The 23,518-nt window shown below is 49.1% G+C and overlaps 1 protein-coding gene across 1 annotated transcript in view; it reads left to right on the top strand.

Moving 5' to 3' along the window:
- The window catches only part of LOC149350303 (uncharacterized), a 73,857-nt gene that overhangs the window by 6,162 nt on the left and 44,177 nt on the right, over window positions 1–23,518 (top strand). Inside the window, exons 3-6 of the mRNA XM_089575519.1 lie at window positions 15,275–15,622; window positions 18,585–18,836; window positions 19,121–19,321; window positions 19,521–19,618. Of these exons, the coding sequence (XP_089431645.1) occupies window positions 15,275–15,622; window positions 18,585–18,836; window positions 19,121–19,321; window positions 19,521–19,618 (899 nt within the window). The remainder of the gene's footprint in view (window positions 1–15,274; window positions 15,623–18,584; window positions 18,837–19,120; window positions 19,322–19,520; window positions 19,619–23,518) is intronic.

The following is a 23,518-nucleotide window of genomic DNA, read 5'->3' on the forward strand; positions in this document are numbered from 1 at the left end:
CTTACAATAAAACCGGAGGAGCCGACAATGGTACGAAAAGGTTTTATCACGTCCTTTAATATCTAAACAGCTAAGTTTACGTCGCAACTTCAAAATACAAATCACTTATCAACCCTTTACGTCAACGCCTAACGATCTTGACGCCGTCCTGCAGGCCCTGAGGTATATGCCTATTCTAGTCACCATCATACTAATAAGCTTCTGTGAAACGTTTCAGCAAACAATCGGCCTTGTTCTCACAACTCTGAGCCACGTGATAGCAGCGGCTTCTATCAAATATTGATAAACCATGGGTAAAATGGTATTTTTGAGATGTCTTTCCTGGTGTTTCAATTTTCAACGATGCACACTCGACACCAAATCTTTTCTTGTTTTGGAGGAGGGAGAAAGGCCCATATTGTACTTCTTTTTGTTTTTCAAAATACACAAATGCCACTGGATGTGCGTCATTTCAGCCAGGATTCACTTTCTACAAATCTATTCTCTTTGAGTGCGTCCATGCGCGATCACGTGTGTCTGGTATTGTACAGCGTCACTGCCATAATGAAATGTTAGAGCATGTAATAAAACTGAATGATTGAATAATTCGTGCCAAGATACAGTAATGCTGAAATAAAAAAAAGGGAACTGTGCTCTGGTTGCGGTTTTTATTTTTCCCCATATACACCTGATGACCGTCTGACACTGGCACCTCTAAAAACTTTGAACCGGTAATCTGTCAACTCAATGGTGTATGGCCATCCACTGCCCTCTCAGTTATCTTTCCCATGTAGACCTGGTAGTAGGCTTAGGAACTTGATCGCCTATGCCTGCTCCAGGACACAGTTTCGATTACCCATCCCGTGATATGCGAAGAAAAGTGTCCATATCGACCCTCTATCCTTACTGCTGATGTACAGCCGCTCTGATACTGACAGCGCAACCTATAGCTGCTCTTCGAAGAAGTATTTGAGTTTTACTTATGCCATCACATTTCATAAAAACAAAACGAGGATGATTTGCCCATAGGGAAGCAAGAACTTCATTCGTGAGTTTGTGCGCGTGAACTTGCTATCGGCCGGTTTCAGTGATTTGGTCAGTCACGATAGGCAATGAGATGATGAACACGATGTCGGCGAGGAAAGATCGATTTCGTGCCCCCAAAAGCATCGTCAATGTTCGTTGAGAGGAATGAGGGTGAAATAAATAGTGAAGAATCACCGACCAGCAGCAACAATGAAAGGAACTCTGGCATCTGTATTAGCTTTCCAGGTATACTGCCAGGCACGCATCTCTATCCATCATTAAAGAGTTCCGCTTTGTCCTCGTCACTCAGCTACAAGTGAACCGCATCATGGACCCACGCTCCTTGATAGTTATGTGGTTACGTTTGTGCAACTTGTATGCTAGTTGGCACGCGCGATTCTTGACCAAGATGAGAGCAGAAAGGAGGGCGGGGGGGTGGGGGGGGGGGGGGGGAATTGCACCTACCGCAATTTTCGAGCAAGGTTGCACGGCCGAATGGCGCGCAGCAATAATGAAAGGTTTTTCTTTATTCTGCAATTCTGCATGCTACTTCCTTTTGCTCTTACACATGCAGCCTACGAGAAAAGCCAGAGCAAGTCGTATGCAAAAACCAAAATGGTCTTGACATGACGCACTCGGTGAACCACGACGATTTGCGTGCAACTTCCAGCGTTTCCAGCTTCGGAGAATGCACTGCACGAATGGCGTCAATATTTTCTCCGCTGCTTTTTCGTCTCACTTTATGATATCCGAGGTCGGCGCCGGGAAAATCCCTCAAATTCTCGCTACACTCCGCATGGGCACCGTTTTGCTGAGGCTGGAACGAGAAACCGGCTTCTTTTCGAACAGTAGTTGTGGCAAATTGGAGAAATCACCTTCACCCAGAAACCAAGTAGTTTGCGTATGGATTATTTATTTCTATTCTTCAGGTTTGCGGGCAACGTGCGCATATAATTGTCTTCCACCTAAAAAAAGGCCACGAATGCTCACGGGGCTTCATTCTGCGTCACGTGCATCCCGTCTAATGTACATAAGACTTTTTTTTGTGGCCTTTTTATACGACTCGATGTTGTGTGCCGTTCAATCGCCGTCAGAAGTAAAACGAACACGATTCTGTCACCAATGTGCACTGATGCGCCGGCTTGTGGAACTTAGCGGGCATAGTGCATTGCTGTCCGAGCGTTTAAGGCCACATTTGAGCGCCAACGCAGTACGACTCCAAATGTTCAGTGCTTCGGATGCCAGCGAAGTTAGATTACGGAAAAGTGTTCTGTTTACCTCTGACGCGACTCGTACACTTAGGCCCCTGTGTCACCAGAAAGAAGAAACAAATGTGCATAGCCATAGTTAGGTGAAGAAACGAAGGTGTAATCTTTACTGTGGTCAGTCTGTCAGTAACACAGATGTCAGAGACGGTTCAATCGATACCGATCGATCGATATCCTACAGCGGAGTTCAAACAACACTTAAAAAGAAACATGACGACACTAAAGGTTCAGCGTCTAATTGCTCTTGTTCACCAGCCTGCAAGCAAAAATTGAGAAAAACTGCGGATGCAAACTAAAGCTTCTGGTGGTACTACTGCGGCGACTAAGATGCTTGTCCTTGGTGGTAAAATTTCCCGCTTTACGTGGAAAATGTTCGTTCCTACTCATGCTGTGCGCATCCTCGCATCTACGCAGTGCGTGGCTGACTTCGCTCAGGTATCAGTTTATTGTCAATTATTGACAATAATTAAAGCCTATAGCGAAATACATGGCTGAAAGCCATCAAAAATTGCACTCAACAGAAGGATTTTTAGCATGGTTTAATCTGTACTTGCTATTTGCCCGCTTTTGAGGTCGCCATTCGGCAGCGCATGAAGTATTAAATCAAGCCTTGTCAAGAATGGAGTCTTTTCGTTCTGGTACGACTAGTAAGCTTCGTGCGTCACGCGCGATTTCTCGTAGCTCTTTCTTCAGGCGAAATAGGTGGCAGAATGATTGCCCCTGACTACTCGAAACAAAGACTAATAGCTTTCGTAGTACGGCCTAATTGCTATGACTATTTGTCTCATAAGCCAAAGGGTAGCTGCGATCTCGTTATTGCTCTCGCCAAGCGACATCTGTCTTTTTTTATCACTCAAGCCGTCGGGTAGCGTATACGCTTCCTTGACTTTCCGCTCATAAACATGCCTGTACCGCATAAATATGTGCCCCGTTTGAAATAAACCGCCAGCTTCGTGCAAGACGGAGTCACGTTAGGTAAGAGTTGGACGCGGCCTGTGCCAGCCGGAGGCGACAGGCTCGAGTTCTCCAAGGACGGCAGCGTCGTTCCGCCTGAGGGACCCTCGACGCCTCTGACCCCTGCGGCTGCCTTGATTTGGACGCGTGCCACGCGGCTGGCTGAATCGCGGCAACGTGCTTGGATGCAACGAGAGCGTTTTCGTGTAACGCTGATGTGCAAGAATCAGATCTGACATCCCCCACTATGAGCGGCGAACGTCGCTGCCGCCATTTAAAAGGGGCATCGCCGCCGCGCCAGTTGAAAAAAGAATAAAGATAAGGGATGTTGTCGCTTACTTTCCCTTTCTGTACCAGCGTAATTAGTTGTGAAGGCCTGTTAGTCTAGCCGTTAATGAGCCGTAGCGTGAGATCGTAGTGGTCACGTGGCTATAACTTTGCGGCTGAAATGTTGCAAGTCACAAAAGTAAAGTGTGTTCTTTAGTCTACGCAATGTTCACGGCTCTTTTGTCTTCTTATTCGAAAAACCAATCGAAAGATCTGTGCTTTGCACTACAACTATAAACGTCAAGCTCATTCCAGCGCTGAAGACAGCCATCTGACGTGCTTCCGGTTATTTACCTTTTTAAAGAACTTAATTATTTTCTTTATCTACTTTTTGGCCGTACTTCGCGTACTCATGACCGTACTTATCAATAGCTTTGGCCGCCCTTCGTAACTTAATTCTAACTGGGTTTCTGTTACCGCCTGTTTCTCAAGTGCTGCATTAGTACACTTCCTAACTAGTGTTCTTTAATTGACGGCATTACGGCGAAGATATTTCTCTGCCTTCCTCCATTAAGCGTTCATAAAGAATATCTGTGTTGTTGTTGCTTTTGTTGTTCCATGTAACAAATGGAGCATATACACACGGGGGGATCAGCCACGAATCGGGAGCGTAGAGAGGCTGATCAGCCGGAGATCAGCCGGAGCCCTCTATGCTGTTGTCGTTGTCGCCGCCGCACCTTCAAAATATCGGTTCACCCTTCTGCTTACGAGCTTTCGTCTTCCATGGGTGGCGGCGTTTATTCAGCGATTATAATTCAAGCAACCTTATTTTTTAATTATTCTGCCTATTCTAAGCGCAGCCCTTTGAAAGCGGCGTTTTTGTGATCAGTGTGGCCAGCGATTGCAGATATTGCTGCGAGGTAGGAACTACACCGCGAAGTTAGCTGATCGAAAGAGAAAGAAAATGGCGAAGATTAACAGTGCTAAGTACAGACAGCTCTTGATTTTTAACGCGATAGAGTTAAAGCCCCGTTACGTAGAAAATACGTCGGCGTTGTCGATGTTGTGAGGGAAAAAACACGAGCATGACTCTGGCAGGTGGTGCCCAGAGATCAACATAGGAGGCAGGTGGGTCACCTAGGTCACGTGACCTTGAGGCATCATTAAAACCTGCCCAACGGACAGTGAACAAACCGCCCACCATAGCAGGCGACAGTTAAATGAATGATTGGTCGCTCGAGAAGAGCAACGTGGGCCGCACAAGGCCCACTCTGGGAGCACCTGCCATTGCAGGGCAGTGGCGCATCACTTAGCCGCTGCACCACTGCGCCAGGAGGGTCGTGAGGACTCCCAGGGATCTATGATTGTAAAATAGAGAAGGACCTGCTGCATATATGTGAGTTAACCCACTGAAGCTATCGCGTCTTACCCTTAAAGCGGAGCTTAAGTGCCCCCTTCAATTTTTTCTTCCACATGCAATGAAGTTTTCGAATCACAGCGATAACTATAAGTAAAATTAGTACTATTTTGTGATAATGGCTGATAAATAAATCTTTAGTACTCTAATAATGGGTTATTCGTCGTAGGCGGTTATGCCTGCTCGCCACAATTGGCATGTTTAGCTAGTAACAGCTAACAGCAGACTACGAATAAGGGGGACTCAGAAGGAGCGCCTTGACTAATAGTTGCCGCGTGTATTGTGTTTTGAAGAAAGCATGTGCCGGGGTTTTGTTTTTCCAACATTTCATGGGAACGTGGCTGCAAGAGGGCGCTGCAAAACAACGAGGAATTCAAAGCTGTCGCTGTAATACTTCAGCTGTGCCGAAACACCAAAGAAACGAACTCGACAGTGAAAATTAACTCTCCAGAAGTGTTTTCCTTTCTGATGTCGCTTGCTCGTTCGCTCGTTTCCGCGCGCTTCTATAAACGTACGTGTACCGCTTTCGGTTTGTGGGTAGGGGAGAATTTCGTTTATTTACTCACTTCAGTCATGTCTAAAACGAGACAGACAGCATTCGACCCAATTTGGAGTTGCTTCTCATGTTTCAACCCAATTTCGAGTTGCTTCTCAGGTGCCGATCATGCCTAATGTGTGCGCGCTGGCGTGTGCAGCTTTAGCATTGTATCGGAACCGATATAAGGAAAAATGAAAATAGCAACAAACTGTGACAACAAGCAGGTTCCACGCCGCACCTAAGACATGCCTTCCAGTGTTTTCCCCCGCTGTCGGTGGGCCATGCTTTGCACACGGCTCAGCGCCTGCTTCGTGTCTGCCTATTTTTGAAGTCTCTTGTGTATACCTCCCGGTCTCCCGGTTGGTCACAAGCTACTTGGGGCGGGCGACGAGCATTCCTGCTGAAACGTAGCGAGTAAACGACGAGCAGCGTGTTGTCTTCTTCCCTGCCTCTTGTGAAGAGCCAGGCTGCATGTGCCGATGGAAGCTGTCTCTCTGGTCAAACTCAAAGATGAACGAAAGCTTCTTCACTGCCCTGTTTACCCCAGTGCTGTAAGTTCCTTCGGGGGAATACATACAAGCTGATGACAGTGACGATGTTCAATTTTTGTGGTGCAAGGGCAGCAAATGCGAAAGAGCGCCAGCCACAGAGAAGTACATCCAGGCAATGTAATGCAATATTATTCAATGTTAACGAAGTTGCAATAAGAAATAAGATTTTGGAGATCAAATAAATAAGTGACACTGAATAAGAGAGAATACTAAAATCAATAAGGGCGATTTAATTACATTGAAAGAACTCTTAAGCTGAACTCTTTAGTTCAGCTTATAGTTAAGATGCGTGTATGTATGCCTGGGCGTGTGAGAGTTACCCTTTAGTTTGATTTGGTTTAGTTTGGTTTTGGGGGTTTAAAGTTCCAAAGCGACTCGGTCTATGAGAGACGCCGTAGTGGAAGGCTCCGGATAATTTCGACCACCTGTAGTTCCTTAACTTGCGCTGACATCGCACAGTACACGGGACTTATAGCACTTCGCCTCCATCGAAATGCGACAGCCGCGGCCGGGATCGAACCCGCGTCTTTCGGGTCAGCAGCCGAGCACCATAGCCACTGAGCCACCACTGCGGCAATCACCCTGCGTAATCCCGAAGCATTTTCCATCGCCTCAGAGTGTAAATGCCGAAAGCATCGCTTCTTAGTAGGCAAAAAATATTTATCTACTGTAGACAGCGTCAGGACTTGTGCATTGTGTTTTAGACGAAACTAAGGAGTAAGTTTTGCATGAAATCAGTGTCGAATATTAATTTAGTACGTCATTAAATTACTCGCCCGTAAATTTTAATAACTGGTTAGTATTTCAGCGCGTAATTACTTCAGGTAATTTCATTGCAATTCGTCATTACTGATATGTCTGAGGCGTACGCTAAAAAAACTTAAGAGATCACTGCGGCACCCGAATTGGAGAAATGCGTGAGCATGACGTCACACCTTATGACGTCACACCAAGACGTTGACGTAACATTTCCACACTTTTCAAGTCAACTGAGACTCGCGACCGCAAGTCGAGACCCTCAAAACATAAGTCGACCACTTATCGATATCTTATCGATACCACAATTAATTGTCTTACTTAAAGGGACTATGAAATAAATTTATTGAGATTACGTAAAGATAGGCAATCTATCACTCGTCACCCCAGCGCAAGAATTTTTGAGCTAGCATCAATAACAACGAAGTTATAGACGATTAAAAATCACGCTCCTCCTCTCCCCCCTCAACTCGTACGCGCGGGGCACCATAAAAAAATAAAGAAAACATCTCCGGGACTGGGCTCCGCCCATGAATACGTCATTCGCTGACGTTCGGTTTACGACTTCCGGTTGTCGCACTCCCGAGGAGCAGCGTGCGTCGGCAGCGTCTCTCCGGTCTCTGCGCTTTCTTGGCTCCCGAACTCGCGACAGAAAGAGGCGGCAGAGGTAAATTGAAACCATACGCGCGAAGGCAATGCCTAGCTGGCTCGCGCTTGCCCGAGGGGGTCGCGCGGCGGCTCAAGCAGACGATTTTCACCGCTACCGGAAATGTGCCCGTGACGTCGTAGCTGCCGCGGCTCGAGCGAATGACAGCGTGTGGTGGCCTGCCGACGTCATGGGACTAGTGACGTCTGTTTTCCCGATTTTGGTTCCAAAATGGCTCCCTACGAAGATACCAAACGGCCCGCGAATTTTAAAAAACACGATTTTTAAAAATTCATAATAAATTACCGGCTCAGTTCCGAAGACTCATACTTGGTGTCAATGCTTCTGAGCATCACTTCTAGCATTTACAAGCGGCTTTTAATTCTTTGCATGGTCCCTTTAATCAAGTTCCATCCATTGCCCACCTGAGTGTTCAAACTTCGCGCCATGCTTCATTTCAAATTTGGCGCAACGCGTTGGCTTCGCCCACACTTCCGGTCACGTGGTCCCACACTTCCGGCGTTTTCAAATTTGGCGCCACTTTTGCTCCGGCCCCGCCCAGTTTGTGGACATTTTTGGTTCTAATTAATTGACTATTTAAGCCATTTCAACCCCCCGATTTCCCGTGCGAAATTTTTGATGCTCTATCCGATGGTACTATTCTTTTTCGCATAAACCCATTCGTTCTGACGTAATCGTACCGACAAGCTCGTGATGACACGAAACCGCAAACATAGCCATACAGTGATTACGCATTGATATACACCATTATAAATAAGGCGTTCAGTTTTTTTTTAAAAACAAATTATGAACGCTACACGAAAGCCGTGTTATGCGACGAGGTGAATATAGAGTGAGAGGGTAATTATCGCGAGTTTCCTAATTAACTCAAATAGATTAATAAAAGTTTTTTTCAAGGCAGGTAGACTGGATGTTTTTAGTGGGAATGTACTGGCGGTCGTATTCTTAAGTTTTTTCCATTTGGTGGCATTTTCGCAAGACGACCGTGTTGCGAAATATTCACCTCCCCATTTTCAACTGAATTGCGAGACGAATGCAAAGCTCCTTCCGGTGAGACTAAGTTGCTTAGTACGGCTCACAGCAACAGGGGAAGCCAATGCCTGTTCCTGTTTGCTTTCGGTAAGCGTAATCGTAGAAACACCACGTGCCACTAACGCGTCATGCCACGGAGGCTTCCCCTGCCGATCGTCATTGTTCTGCATGCGCAATCACGTGAGTTGAGTTGGAATCTTGGAGGCGATTATTATGTAACATGGCCCTGCTACGACAATACTGTCAAATGAAAAAGTTGAAGAATACTACTGTCTGAAAAATTCCACAGGATATATATATATATATATATATATATATATATATATGGGGGGGGGTGTTGTTAAAGGCACTGGGACCTCAGGAGCAGGGCGGTAACAGTCCGTGGTCGGCGAAGGCGAGAACACAGCACGCGCGGCGATGGCAATGCCGCCGATAAACAGAAAAGTCCTCTTCGTCTTTACAATATATATATATATATATATATATATATATATATATATATATATATATATATATATATATATATATATATATAGGTACAGTATTACGACAAACGCGACTGTTCTTTTAACGTTTATTTTGCCAACAGTTTCGGGAATGGTATTCCCTTCGTCAGGGCAGGCTTACAATGAATCCGTTTCGTCAGTATAAGGACACGCCCTCGAAACAAACTTGAGAATGAGGGCAAGGGACCGTATAATAGACAACACGACAAGTCTCACACGGGCCGCGGCTGAACAACAACAACCAGAAAAACAAATGGAGAGGTGGAAATGGTAAAGTAGCAGCAAAGAACGAGTTTGAACAGCACAGCGATAGAAGGGGCAAAAGAGCGTTAAACCCGGCTCTCGGCGCACAGGGAGGCCGTTCCGGCGGGAACAAGCTCCGGCGTATTCCGATAATAACGCTGTCCAAGGCCTATGACCGGTGGAATTTCCTACGTTGGCTCCTTTAAGCAGGAAAGTCTCCCGGGAGTAGCGTTCATGCCCTGGGAGAACGTGCCGAATTTATGAATGAAGTATGATTCCCTTTGTTCCCTGTAATAGGTGTTAGGGAACCCGGACTGGAGAAGGATTACACGGATGTTTTCAAAACTGTGGAATGGCAGACGCATTATTCATTATATTCATATTCGGCTTCATTATATTCTTCAAACCATCCAACGAGTAGAGGCTCTCGGCCTCGAATGCCGAGTGATGCTCACGCAGTCGCTGTGCGCATTGCCTGGTCCCGTCAGAGGAGACGCGCCAATGACCGCCGATACGGGCTGGTGCGAATCTCCTCAAAAACAGCATAAGACAGCTGATATTTCCCTCACCTAGAACAAAGAGATCGCAACTTTCTGGCAACGGCAGACCATGATTATGCGCGCATTGCACCACATGTCACCGGAGTGGTTTTTTCAAATGCCCCTGCAAAAACAGAGGGCCGATATATCGCGAAAAAAGCCCTTAAGCTGGTTTTTCCCGTTGGTGACCGGGTTGTAACGCTTCATATTGGTATACAACTAAACGGCACGAGTACAAAACTTTCTTTGCTTGATGAAAGATGTTTCTAGGCGGCTTCATTCTCGCAGATGAGAGCCACTGTCACGGCGGCCGCGGAAACCCTAATGGGCCGGTTTCCTTTAGGTGTCCCAGTATAAACAAGTGTGCGCTAAATTTCAAGCTTGAGGCATCTCTAGGTATCTTGCGTTAAATACTTTACGGCGATAGCCGGAAGCCCAGCGGACCCGCGTGCGTTCGCGTCACAACAGCCGGTACTCGGGAAGAGCAGAGGCGTGAGTAGGAAAAACAAAAAAAAATGTTTATGAGGAAAGGAAAGGCGCAGTAACGGTCTCTCTCTCTCGGTGGAGGCTTGCCACCAAGTATGATGTGAGAGATGGGATGAAAGAGGGGGATGAAAGAATGTAGAGAGAAAGAGGCGCCGTATTGGAGGTCTCCGGAATAATTTATTTATTTATTTATTTATTTATTTACAATACTGCTAGTCCCATCAGGGACCATAGCAGGTGGGCGAACAAAAATGACAAACGTGATAAAAATTTGAGCAGTGCACTCTGGGATTCATCAAAAAAAGTGAATACAAACCAAACACAAGTGAACGGAAAGGAACAAGCAAAATAAAAGGAAAAGTAAACATTAGCAAGGAAAAAGAAAAATACATGTCTAGGAGTCAGGTGAAGCATTTCCATAAGGAATTCAATTAGAGCACATGGGAACTCAGCAGCGCAAAAAAAAAGAGAGACTTTCTTCACGAATAATTAACAGTCTAATGAAGTGATGAGAGGCGGTTGAGTATGTCAGTGAAACTGCATTATTAGTTAATTGATAAGGATTCTATCCGTGACGTGAACTGAGATAATGTGATTGCAGTTATGATTGAGGGGTCAAGGCGATTCCATTCTCTGATCACGAGGGGAAAGTACAAATACAATTTCGACCACCTGGAGATCTTTAACGTGCACTGACATTGCACAGGATTTGATCTCAAGTCCTCGTGTTCAGTAGCCGAACGCCATAGAAGACGCTACCATGGCAGCAGCGAGTTCGAACGGCACACATATAAGGCTGACACAAAACCAACCACGAACAATCGCACATTGTTGGACTTGGGAGTTTGGAAAGGACCTTCGTAAGGTCGTCCCTCTAAATTTAGCGCTATTCGACTCTTATCATGAGCTTATATGTGTGTTGTGTGATAATAAATTTCGAACAGTGCTGGAAGATGTGTTCAGCTGGTGTGGCTGTGTGCCGGCACATCCTAGTTGTAGCGTCTGGGCTTCTGCCGTGATCTCTTTGCACGCAGAAGCGGCAAGAAAGCGGGAATTTTTGTCGACGGTATTCGAGCGGTATATGCGCCTCAGTCAAGCGCGATGTGTGATTGTTTCTTGTGAAAAGTGCGCCAGTAGTAGTGTGCTCGAATAGAATACAGTACATACCCAGTGTGGAGGAATGTCCAAAACACGGGCGGTGATTTCCAGATGTTCAAAAACATTTTGCAGCGAAATATTCGCAAGCACAAGATTGGCTGCCCTCCCGCCAGTATCCAGCTGTGACATCAACTCTTTTTTTTTTTTTCATTTCGCCCTCCTGGAGAGCGGCATCGCCATCAGTATCGCGCACCCAACCGCGCGCACCGTCCTCGCGGAGTCCCTGGATGGTCTCGTGTCGAGGGACGACAGCGAAGTGTTCCGGCCGCGTCCACCGTAGGTGAGCCCCGCGGCAGCGTACGCCGCCCAGTCATGACTCCTGGCGTGTCGCTCTTCGCGCCGACGGCACACGAGTTTTAACCACGCCCGCGAGATTTCTCCCTTGATACGCGTCGCGCACCGGAGGCCTACTGAGAAGCCTCTGGTTATTTACTCTACGTTCCCCCTTCATAGCTTTCTCGGTCTCTTGGTTTGTGCCGCGGTTCTCTATCGTTGCTTTTGTTCAAGAAAACGCATCACCCGCTCAACGTTATCCGTTGAACGTCCGTTGAATGATTTTATTAGCCAGCTTGTGCCAGTGACATGGCTTCCGTCAGCTTCAGTGATAACGCGTTCATGATTAGCCTATGATCAGGTTTCAGTGGAGGTTTGTGATACCGCCGCCAAATACCGTTGCTAGTAGCACCTGGTAGAAGTTTTCGCCTTTTGTCTTGAGCAGTGTAGCTCACATGAGGAGTCACCAGAGTTCAGTGACAGCAATCCCGATACTTGTGTTTTGCCTAGTGGCGGTCAGTACTGGTATATAACTCTCAGTGATTTTGCGCTGACAGTTGAGTTCATTTAGCCTGCTTTTGAAGTGCTTTCATTGTAGAGGCACTCTTGTCCCCTGCATTCCAGTTGGGGTGTTTTTAGTTCCTTGGTGGTCTACAATACGTTTTATTTTCACGTTTTTACCTGCACGGACGGGAACTCTATTGAGCCATGCAGCCTTTGGTGCAGCAACAAGACTAGCGTTACGCGGCATCCTCAGCGCATGAGCCCACAAGTTCACGTCGATGCTTCGGAAAGCCTTTCGACTGCTGTTATGGGAACGTTCCTCGCAGCGTTTACGAACTTACGGAGGTTCTTAGAGCCGCACGTTTATGTGCCTGAATAGGAGGCAAGCATCGAAAAGCGTTTCTAACGGTCGCTTTTACTTCACGGTGGCGGTTAATAACCAGATCTTACGCGTTCACCAAGAATGCTCCGGTTTTACCACTAAACTAAGACAGGAAAGACCTGCCACCGGTACTTTTTTTTAATTTTGTTTTTCATAGATTGGGGATATTAAGCGTCTCGTAAAGTATAACGGAAGCCCACAGTTGCCCTGGAATCCTGCTGGCTGTCTCGATGTCAGCCGCCGTAACCTGCTGATCGTATGATATGCCATGCCACAAGGAAATGACTACTTTTTATGAATGGGGGCCTACGTCAGAGCACAATCCCCAGTACACTGTCCTGAGCACGTTTTTCGCGCTTCTAGCTCCGTTAAACAACAGACATAGATTGAAAGAAGCGAACGTTGACAGTTTCGAGGCGGCTATTCTGGCCATTACGTGTGCCGCTTTATGGCCACTGAAAAACTTAGCCCTCCTCGCGGATACTTGAAAAGGCGCTAGAAGATGTTCGTGTTTAGGACGTGCACGTCAGTGTGGTGTTCGTAAGTGAGATCGCTAGATGGCACACCGTAGGATGTGCCGTGGCAGCGCTGGCCTCCTTTAATGGTTTCCGTTACAGCTCTGAATGGCTCCCTGCGCCCACACCATCGCAGGTCGGCCGGCGGCCGTGAGATGCAGGGCGTCGGCCCTCGTCTGGCATGCTGATCTGCGCCGACGCACCCATACCGACATTGCACACACTGGCGCCGGGGCTTCTGTTCACTTGCCACGTACCCCAACGGTCGTCCAAGGTGCGCCCTGGGACCCCCAATGGCTCGCTCAGGCACGGCGCCGCAGTGCCGCCCTCGACCTCGCGGCCGAACGCGGTAGCGGGGCAACCTCGCACCGCGGCCGAGCGTGCACCGAGCCGCACCGGCACTCTCGCACGTGCGCCCGAGCGGCCGGCGCAAGCTGCGGCCGTAAGTGCGCCGCCAGCAAGCGCGCTCCAAAGAACGCGCTATACGGCGATAAAATGCGTTTCACTATGCGCTCTCCTGGTCACGCACAGCCTTTGTCAGAAGTTACGAGCCCAAGGGGTTACCTTCTGGGTCTTGCTGTGTGGCTGGTTGTGCATCGCCGGCCGTTCCGAATGCCTCGAAGGTGAGAGGAACTCTCGTCCTCAACCCTCCGACAGTCAGCACTTCTGCAGATACTACGAGAGCCCCACTACGCGGCTTAGCCCTGTGGGTTGTCTTCTTCTGACAAAGACTGTGCGTCCACACGTGAATCTTCTATTCCCCGTCTCGCCAGTTCTCGCAACTTAGTGGAAGCCATGAATGCTAGACGGCGACCTCCACAGCTGTGCTGTTTATCGTTCTGAGAGCCAACCACACACTTAGGGAAGCCGTCGCATCGCGCTCGTTGTATTTACTCCACTGCTACAACTTGTGAGATGGGAGTACACAACAGGCACTCGCGCGAGCTCTCGCGACGACTTTCGCTACGTCTTAGCACAAAGCAGACGCGCTGTCCTACCGCTGTAGACGCGCGTCTGCGAAGGAAACGTACTGAATTAATGAGCAACGTGGGGCCATTAAGCAGCTGGTTTGACACGGGTGTTATTCGCGCGCGACGTGTCTGCCAAATGACAGTGTGTTGGCCTACTGACACGTGCGCGGCTTGTGGTTAGGCTGGATTAAAGCCAAAGCTATATGTGCACGTGAGGTGCAGCTTTTGCGAGCCTTACTTTTTTGGTGTTGCGTGTGTCTTACGACGCAGAATCTGCGCTGTCTGAAGCCGACGCTGACGGTTCTTTACATGGGCCTAGTGACAACCCAGTCTAAGACGTCTGAAAGCCAAAAGATGAGCGCCACGCCTAATGCCTCGTTACCGTTTTCACATACTAATCTATACGGCGAGCTTGGCCTTTGAGCTTTTGTGAAAGAGAAGCAGTAAACTTTAACGGGAGAAAAAGCCGACAGCAAATTGAAACCGAACACACCTCTTACCATTTTATCGAAAAAGAAACTTTGATAGCCTGTCAGGTCGTACGTACTGCGCGAAGAGGACAGCTGAAAAGCCACCACAACAAGATACAAATATTAGCTGCTGGAAGAAAAATGCACGCGATTTAGAAGGAAAATCAGTTGCTCTAGTATTCCGTCATCCTCGACCAAGACATCACTTTGCTGTTCGCTTATCAGTTTCCATGTTCGCGTTACGTTCGAATCTGATTGTACGCGTATGTGTGCGTGCTTCTGTGCGTGCATGTGTGCGTGCGTGTTTCTATGAAATGAGAGCTATGGATAAATTTTCAGCAAAATGTTCGTTTACTAGTCTTTTTCTGGCTTCCAGATTACAAGAAGGACGAAAAGTAGCTTACCATAGCGATTCACTCTCGCTATGGGTGAACCTGCACGCAGGATTAAATGGGCGCTGGCGGCTGTGACCTCTGTTCGCCTCTAGCTGCACTAAAAAAATGGAAATCAATTTAAAACATCGCGTACACGCCGCGATCCTTGAACAAAATCGGGTCATGCGAATACAAAGGAGAACGGTAAAATCCTGCGGAGAAGCATTTTTTAGTACTGGAACACCGCGCCATCGACTTAATCACATGTAAGATCAAAAGCAGTCCTGTCGCTTCTGTGAACCTCTGCTCGTGATCTTGCGCTGCTCATGCGGAGCCTGCCCGCCTGGGCCAGGGCACGCACACTGCCGCCACGCAGCGTTGGCTGATGGCGCGGCCAGTCGCAGGTCTCCGCGCTGAGTGTCGTAACGACCAGCCAGGACTCGGCGCCAAGGTCGCCTCGAAGCGACGCCGAGCAGCTGCTGCAGGCGCCGGCTGCCCAGCCTGGAGCTACGACGCCATTCCGGGACACCACCGAAGCTGATGGCGAGCGCACACCCAAGCAGCCGACCAGCTGCGTGGTCAGTCCCAGTGGCGCCCCGGTCAGTCCCGGCTCCAAGGCCGGCTCGCCCATGCGCAGGAACTCCCCGCCAGGCCACGCCGCCTCCAACGCGAACACTCCGGTGCAGCCCACTTCGCCCGCTGAAGACCCCGCTGCCGTGAGGGGGGGTCATGACCCCGACGATTCGGTACGCAGTCCTCAACAGTGCCGCTTGCGCGCCATTCTGCACACTCTGCTCCTAAGAAGACTTGCGGAGCGTACAAGGGACCGCGTTCCCTCAGTTGCTCCAGTGTATCCAGCCCAGCATGATTAAGGTGACCCACACATAGAAAGAGCGATACGTCTCTGTGGCATTTCGATCTTGTTGGGCTGTGCTCATAACCACTCGTCGCGCAGAACGCCTGCAGCACACAGAGAATGCAGAAACATTAAGCAATAGCCTTTGTCTGTTAGCTACAATGGCGTGTGAAAAACACTATTCTGTTTGTTTATTGCCAAGGCGCAACATCAATCAGTCACAGTTGATTGGAATTTGAAATGGGAGAGGTTTTTATCACTTGATCTCACCCCCATTGCCGTCTGCACATGCGCAACGTTGCTATAGCGACGGAGACGCGGCTAGTCGCGTTGTCTGCTTCCCGCGGCGCCGCGGCCCCAAAGCCGTTCGCGGGCGGCGCGACCCCGTCTCGATCTGCGGTCAACAGCCGCCGGACGAGCGCCGCCGGGCAGCCGTTCGCTAGTCCTTCTCAAGAAAATCGCCCCATGTTGTCGGCCTTTACTGCCTAAGATTCCTGCATGCGAATTATCACAGCATAATATGTCTTATGACATTGTGCTTGCATCGTCGAATCAGTTTGTAAAGCACACGCTAAAATAAAGATGCGGCGTGCAACACGAGCGGCTTTGACGGTACAAATGACTGTGAAGCAAGGATACTATCGCGATGGAAAAAATGTTGGAGATCAATGCGGCACACGCATTGGAGAAATGCGTAAGCATGATGTCACACTTTATGACGCGACACACCTTATGACGTCACACTAAGACGTCGACATAACATTTCCATACTTTTCACGTCTACTGAGACGTGACCGGAAGTAGAGAGCCTGAAACCGGAAGTCGATCACTTATCGATCACTTATTGATCAGTTATCTGTCATCTATCGATACCTTATCGATACCACAATTGTCTTACTTAATCAAGTTCCATCTATTGCTCATCTGAGTTTTCAAACTTCGTGCCACGCTTTGTTTTCAAATTTGGCGCCACTTTTGCTCCGGCCCTGCCCACTTTTTGGACATTTTTGGTTCTAATTAATTACCTAAATTAACCCACCTTAACCATTTTGTCACTTGCTCATCCGTTTTCGATGCTCTACCCGACGATACCATTTTTTTTCGATATACCAACTAGTTTCTCCGTTATCGGACTGAGATTATATAGTCCACGCCGAAACCGCCTACCTAGCCATACAGTGCTTACGCATTAATAAATACCAATTCGGAGCGAGTGGCTTGCGGCACAGTCGGCGCTGCCTCGAACTGCTAGACCGAGGTTCCTAGCGCCGGTTTGCAGATTAGGTTGCACCTGTGGAACTTCAGAAATTTCCTTTATGTCGCGGTATTGTAAGCGATCGAAATGAGCTCCGGCACATCAGGGCTACAAGATGTGAGAATATACCTGGACTTTTTCCTCCTGCCTGGTCCCGATGTGGTCCTTGGAGGCCGCAGCTGTGCCTGATCACTTGTGATTTGACAGCGTTAACATGCGCAGTACGGGCTACGTCACACTTTTTAGAGCAGCAGAATGGGGCGCCACAGACTAAACAATTCGAAAACTACTGTGAGTGCTAAGAAACAATTCTTCCGTGCAAGTGCAATGTAACGAACCGCGCATAGACAGGAGCACAAATATCAAATTTCACAGCTGGTACTACATTTCTATTGATTCGCTCTTCAGCGCACCTTTTTAGCTTTCCAGGCTAGTGTGAGAGATTGTGTACAAGTTTGTTTGTAACCATTGTTTAGCGAGTCGGCACTAATCAAGAAACGTTAATCAAACGTTAATCGCTATAAAACTACGTGTGTTGCTTGCGTCGAAACTCACTCATAACGTCGATTACTGCTCGTTTTTTTTTGTTGTTGTTCATTTACCCATTCATTTATCCACTAGTATTCAATAAGTATCGAACGCATTGTTTGTCGTTCCAGGTAGAAACGGGGCGACATGAAGCGAAAGCGGAAGCTTAATAATGTTTCGACACAAAACACTATGATATCGTCACATTTCAGGCCGTAGGATGTCCTTATGGCAACTCCATTTCCCTCGTCTTTCTCACACGTTGTTAGCCCTTGTAATGCATGCCACGCAGATAGCTGCTAGTTAGGAGACTTCGAAAATGTAATGCTGTGCTACTAACATTGTGTTTCCCCCATAGCACCAGTCATGCATGTGCGCGTGTAATCGCTCGTTGTTATGGCTGCCTGAGTGGCACTTGTAAGGCCTTGCGGCCTTCCTCCGTGCACCACTAATATACCAGGAGGAATTCTCTCATTTCCAGGCTCTCAAGAGAAGCGCGAGCCTTTAGCGGCGTGATTGGATCGGCTATGTACAATAACTGCGCACAGAGACGGCGCGGCGGGAGTGGACTTGTCACCAGTGCACTCAACGGGCACGGGGCGCTTGGCGCAGCGGCCGCCCGGCAGGACACTGCAGCTGCACGTCGTGGCTTCCCTAGCTTAGCGCCCAGGCCTCTGCTCCTGTTAACCGCTTCTTTGGAGCCACCGGTGGCGTACAGCCCCCTGTTCTTGCCCTAGCCGGCAACGGGGTTTCACTTGCTTCACCGCGCCAGCAAGCTGCCGCCAACCGGGGATAGAGACGCCGCCGTCAATCAGAGCGGCGGTGCGTGAAGCAGTCCAAAGAAGAGTTCCACGAGCAGAGGCGACGAAGGACTCGCACGCCGACGGTGAGGGAAGGAAAAGTAGCATCCTTCGCGCCTGGCTCGCGAAAAAGGCTTCCTACGGCCTGTAAATGTGGCGACATTCACTTCACGGTCACTGCTTACGAGGACCCCGCAAATCAGGCTTAGCTTAGGGCATGGCCCTGGCCGCGAAAGCGGAGGCCTAACCAGCTGCTCCCTTGTTCGCAGAACTCGTTGAAATGGATGTCGACCAAAGAGCCTGGCGCGAAGGTGAAGCGGCGAGACGACGAGGAGTCGTCCGCCGGCCCGTCGCACGTGCATCTGCAGTCTCCTGCCGCTAGTCCCGTCGCGCCCAAGACGCGCAAGCAGCGGGCTTCCCAGGGGGCGGCCGAGACCGTCACCAGGAAGTCCTCAGGCGGATCGCGCACCGAGCTCTGCGGGATCTTCTCGGGGCTTCTGGGCAGGTTTAGGCTCAAATCGGTAGGCGTGCACGTCCCACCTTTTGTGGGTCTGCTTAGGCGGCCGGACGGGCGCTGTTTCCCCCTCCTTCGCGGCATAGTGCAGATGAGCTCCGAAAAAGGCACCTTCGAATGGCGCACGTGCTCGCGTCCTAGAGCGCCGTGCCGGTTCCGTCGTTCGCGTTGCCTCGCGTCGAATGTCGTCGCACCTCGCGAGCGAGCGCGCGTGCCGCGATGGGCTCGAGCAGCATGGCCTGGCGCCGCGGGGCCTCCATTTCTCCTTGTTCTTTGTCTCCGTACGACCAGCAAATCTCTCTGGGTGACGTGGACGACGTGACGTTCTGGGTGAACCCTGACGAGGCGAGTGACTGGCGCCTCAGTTCCCTGCAGCAGCTGCAAGTGCTCGGAAAGGGCAGCTTCGGCGTCGTCTACCTCGTGCGTCACAAGGTCACGAAAGAGCTCGCTGCGCTCAAGTGCATAGAAAAACACCACCGTGAACAAGCAAAGGTAAGCTGCGCTGCTCGTATTTCCTTGGACAAGGAATTGTCGCACTCGTGGTCGGCGATCATGCGGCATTAATGTCGGTGGTAGCGGTATTAACGTGATAGGGACGCCCCTACAGCATTTACAGCAGACTGCCGTCTTACATCGTGCCGATGGTTCCTGCTCACCTGCTCACGACTTCTTGTCTCGTTGCCTTGTCCAGGAGGCCCGACGCGTGGAGGCCGAGCGTATGGCATGGCAGGCTGTTTCGCACCATCCTTTCGTGGCCACGTTAAAAGCCTACTACGAGACTACAAAGGCGTAAGTGTGGACTTGCATAGCAATGCTGCTCGTTCTGCACGCAAAGATAGAGGAACAGTACGATGTCTTTAGCAATCAGAGGTTGAATGTTGGCCATGCTACTTCCACATGCTCAGCCCTCATCGGGCTAGAGCTGTAACGCTCGCTCAGTCCTCACGGCGTTCCTTGTCTCCTTCTGGGTGGCAAATGTCCTGTGATCTACGGTTGCAGGAAGGAAGGTGTGTCGGCGTGTGCACGGGGCTAGGCTTCCCTGGCCGCCAGACTAAACATGCTTGAACCGAATATACTTGGAAGGTTTAACACGGTTTTTAAGGTCGCCACTTCTCTGAAATGCATGCAACGGAAGAGTTGGTGCTGCTGCGCTGGTACCATTAGGCGGTGACAGCGTCATTCGTTCTAAAGGTGGCGGCACGTGGAAAAGGAATATGGCACTCAGAAAGCCGTTTCCAGGGGCCCTAGAACCGGCTACAGCACTCTTGTGGTAAGCGGTGCCGCGCCGCGGCGGTGTTGTGACGCCAGTCGCCATGTCACGGTGTACGTAGCAGGCAAAATAGATCGCTGCTTCAGTCTAACGTGCATTGGAGATTTGGCCGGCCATAGTAAGGCTATAAGTCACCGCGGGCGATAACCGCATTAAGCTGCATCGTCCACGAAACGGCGTTTAGGATGGTGGACTGCGTGTTCACGCATGGCTTCTCGAGTCGGTCTTATAGTAAAGGCCAAAGACGAAAAAAATCAGGGGGCACTTTGTCTAAAATGCGGAGAGGCGAAAGCGTTTTCCGCACCACTTTGACTGCCTATGTGGCAATGGCGACGTCACCACTGGATGACGGCACAAATAATTAATGACTAATTACTAAGTAATGACAATAACTAATTAATGACTAATTACTGATTAATGACTAAATACTAATTAACTGTTCATGACGCTTAAGCTTCGCCTTTAGCAGTGGAACGCGACAGCGTGTTGTAGCGCTGCCGGGGAGTCCACGAAACGCCACCACCCGTTCGGCGCGATGCCTTGTCCTTTGAACGCAACGCTTTTTGAGGAAAGGAAATGGCGCTGTAATTCTCTGTCATCTCGGTGGACACCTGAACTGCGCCGTACAGGAAGGGGGGAAGTGGGAGTGAAAGAAGAAAGAGGGGCCGTAGTGAAGAGAATGAAAATTGTATTTAAGGAAAGGAAATTACGCAGTAACTCTCACATATCTCGGTGGACACGGCCGTCATCCGTTTGTACAGGAAGGGAGGAAGTGGGACTGAAAGAAGAAAAAGAAAGAGGGGCCGTAATGAAGAAAATGAAAATTGTATTTGAGGAAAGGAAATTACGCAGTAGCTGTCTCACATATCTCGGTGGACACCCGTCAAAAGCGTGGCACCTCTGCTGACAACCTTCTGTCGACAACGATGAGGCATTAAAGGCTTTCGCCTTAAAACTTGCCGCTGGTAGAATTCCCGTTGATCTCAGAAAACGAATCCCTGGGAGCGTTCGAGGAAGGCTGCACTTATCGCCGAAATGCATGCTTACAAGGCGTGAATAAATAATGCATCGTTGAGTCGGCGACTCGCTACCGTACCTGCAATGCGCCCTGCCCAGAAGACCGTCAAAGTAAGGTAATTTCAGAACTGTATAGTATATATGGGAGGCGGTTCCTGGCGTTTCATGTTCTCATTTTAAGGCGGCTGAGGGTGCCCGTTGGATGAGGCGGGCCACGACTGGTCGCGGTACGAACACTCAAACATGCTTTAACTCGCGCAATTTTGGAACTAGAAAAAAAAAACACTGAAAGGTAACGATCCAGCGAAAGGCAGTCCCCGCGGTGGCGTTCCCGCTACTATTTGAATTTGCGAGTGTGCTGTTCATCTGTTAGCACACGTTTATCAAAGAAGGCGGATAGGTCGACGGTCCAGCCACGGCCAGTGCTACTGCGTTCTGCTGGCGGCGATGTTCGGTCGGCCGCGAAGCCTTTTAATGCCTAAGCATTGTATGGCTGTTTGCGGTTTCGTGTAGTCCCGAGCTTGCCCGCACGATTACGTCCGAACGAATGGGTTTATGCAAAAAAGAATGGCACCTTCGGATAGAGCATCAAAAAATCTCGAACGGGAAATTTGGGGGTTGAGGTGGGTTAATTAATTAGAGCCAAAAATGTACAAAAAGTGGGCCGAGATTGTCCGCACAATTGGGTTTATGCGAAAAAGAATGGTACCATCGAATAGAGCACCAAAAAATCTCGCACGGGAAATCGGGCGGGGGGGGGGGGAATTAATTATAGCCAAAAATGTCCAAAAAGAGGGCCGGGCCGGAGCAAAAGTGGCCCCAAATTTGAAAACGAAGCGTGGCGCGAAGTTTCAAAACTTAGATGGGCAATTGATGCAACATCATTAAGACAATTAATTGTGACTTAATTGTGGTATCGATAAGTGATCGACTTCCGGTTTCAAGGTATCGACTTCCGGTAACGAGTCTCAGTTGACGTGAAAAGTGTAGAAGTGTTACGTAGACGTCTTGGTGTGACGTCATAAAGTATGACGTCATGCTTATGCATTTCTCCAATGCGGGTGCCGCAGTTGTCTAACGTTTTTTTTATTTTAACTTTCGCGTTCCGCATCCCCTACGGCTGGATTTTGGCGTTGTCGACGCTCCTTCTCACGCTCACGCCGAATCTCGGCTGCTGACTGCGGGCGGCTCTTCCGGCGGTCGCGCGTCAGCCGTGACGGAGTTGCACGCCCCGCTCTACCTCCTTTCTGAGCAGCAAAGACGAAGCGGCCGCGGGCGAGTGAGGAGCACTCGTGCTGCGTTGTAGCTGTGGGTCTTCCACTGCCTACTCTCATGCCTTGCTCAGACAAGGCTTTTTGCTGTGAAGTGAGCCCTAGTCTCTTGCGCCTCGTTTTTTGGTGGAGCAGTGGCCATTCAGGCAGAGGTCTTATTATCCTTTTTTTTCGTGGACGATCTGAAATCTGTACCTATGAAGGGTGATACTTTTCGTTTCAAGAGCAGCGGCTTCAACCGGGCTCTGTCCCTCACGGTGTGTGAAGAACTGTAGAGGGGACTTACTGCCGGCTTCATGGAAAAAAGCGCTCCTCTGCGGTAAAGCATCCTCAAGCCCGCCATGCATATGCAATGTTCATGGCAAATTTCCCCATGAGACTTGATGATCAGCCACAGAATCGCCGGCTTTTCTCAGAATGATTAACCTGTGATGAACTGTGAATCGCGGGCGCGGCAGCGAGTCGCTGAGTCACCAGTGTCTTCTCGGTGACTGCGTCTCTCCGCTTCGTCAAAAGCGCCACTGTCTTCAACGATTCCTCGTTAGGTCCTGACATCCCAGAACGGAACGGACGGCGGCGTTTCAATACATACCTTCCTCACATTTTGCTGACAGTGATCGCAGCTGCTTTTACGTGGCTAAATTTCAGGTTAACACTCAATTCATATTAAGTTAACATTTAATTGCCAGTTTATTACTTGCCATTTTTATTTAATTGATCTGCAGTTCACATTTAACTGACTGTTTATTGAAAGATTGAAATACATCCAGTCGAGAGTTTATTGGTTGTTTATTACCTTGCCACAGTGTTCCGAGCTACATAGTGCATCCACTGTGTGCGTGTGGTGATCTCAAAGCTACAACACCGTGATACACTTGCACAAAAGAAAATTGGCAAACTATCGTGTCTGGTGTTCCCAGACCAGGGTTTCAGAAATGGGTTCTGTGACATGGCGTAGTGTATTCTCATCTGGTGTGACCAAGCTGGCTGATACTAGCTCTGGCATGCTTTGCTTTACTGTTTCCTGGTGCGGTTGGTGTACCATTCTGGGATGATGATGTCAAAGGAAGGAAGCATCCAGAAAGAAATTTGTTACCTAACATGTCTTCATAGTGATGCTCAATGTTTGGA

The sequence above is a fragment of the Amblyomma mixtum genome, chromosome 3 (genome assembly GCF_055824585.1).
Source record: "Amblyomma mixtum isolate Tamu chromosome 3, ASM5582458v1, whole genome shotgun sequence".
NCBI lineage: Eukaryota > Metazoa > Arthropoda > Arachnida > Ixodida > Ixodidae > Amblyomma > Amblyomma mixtum.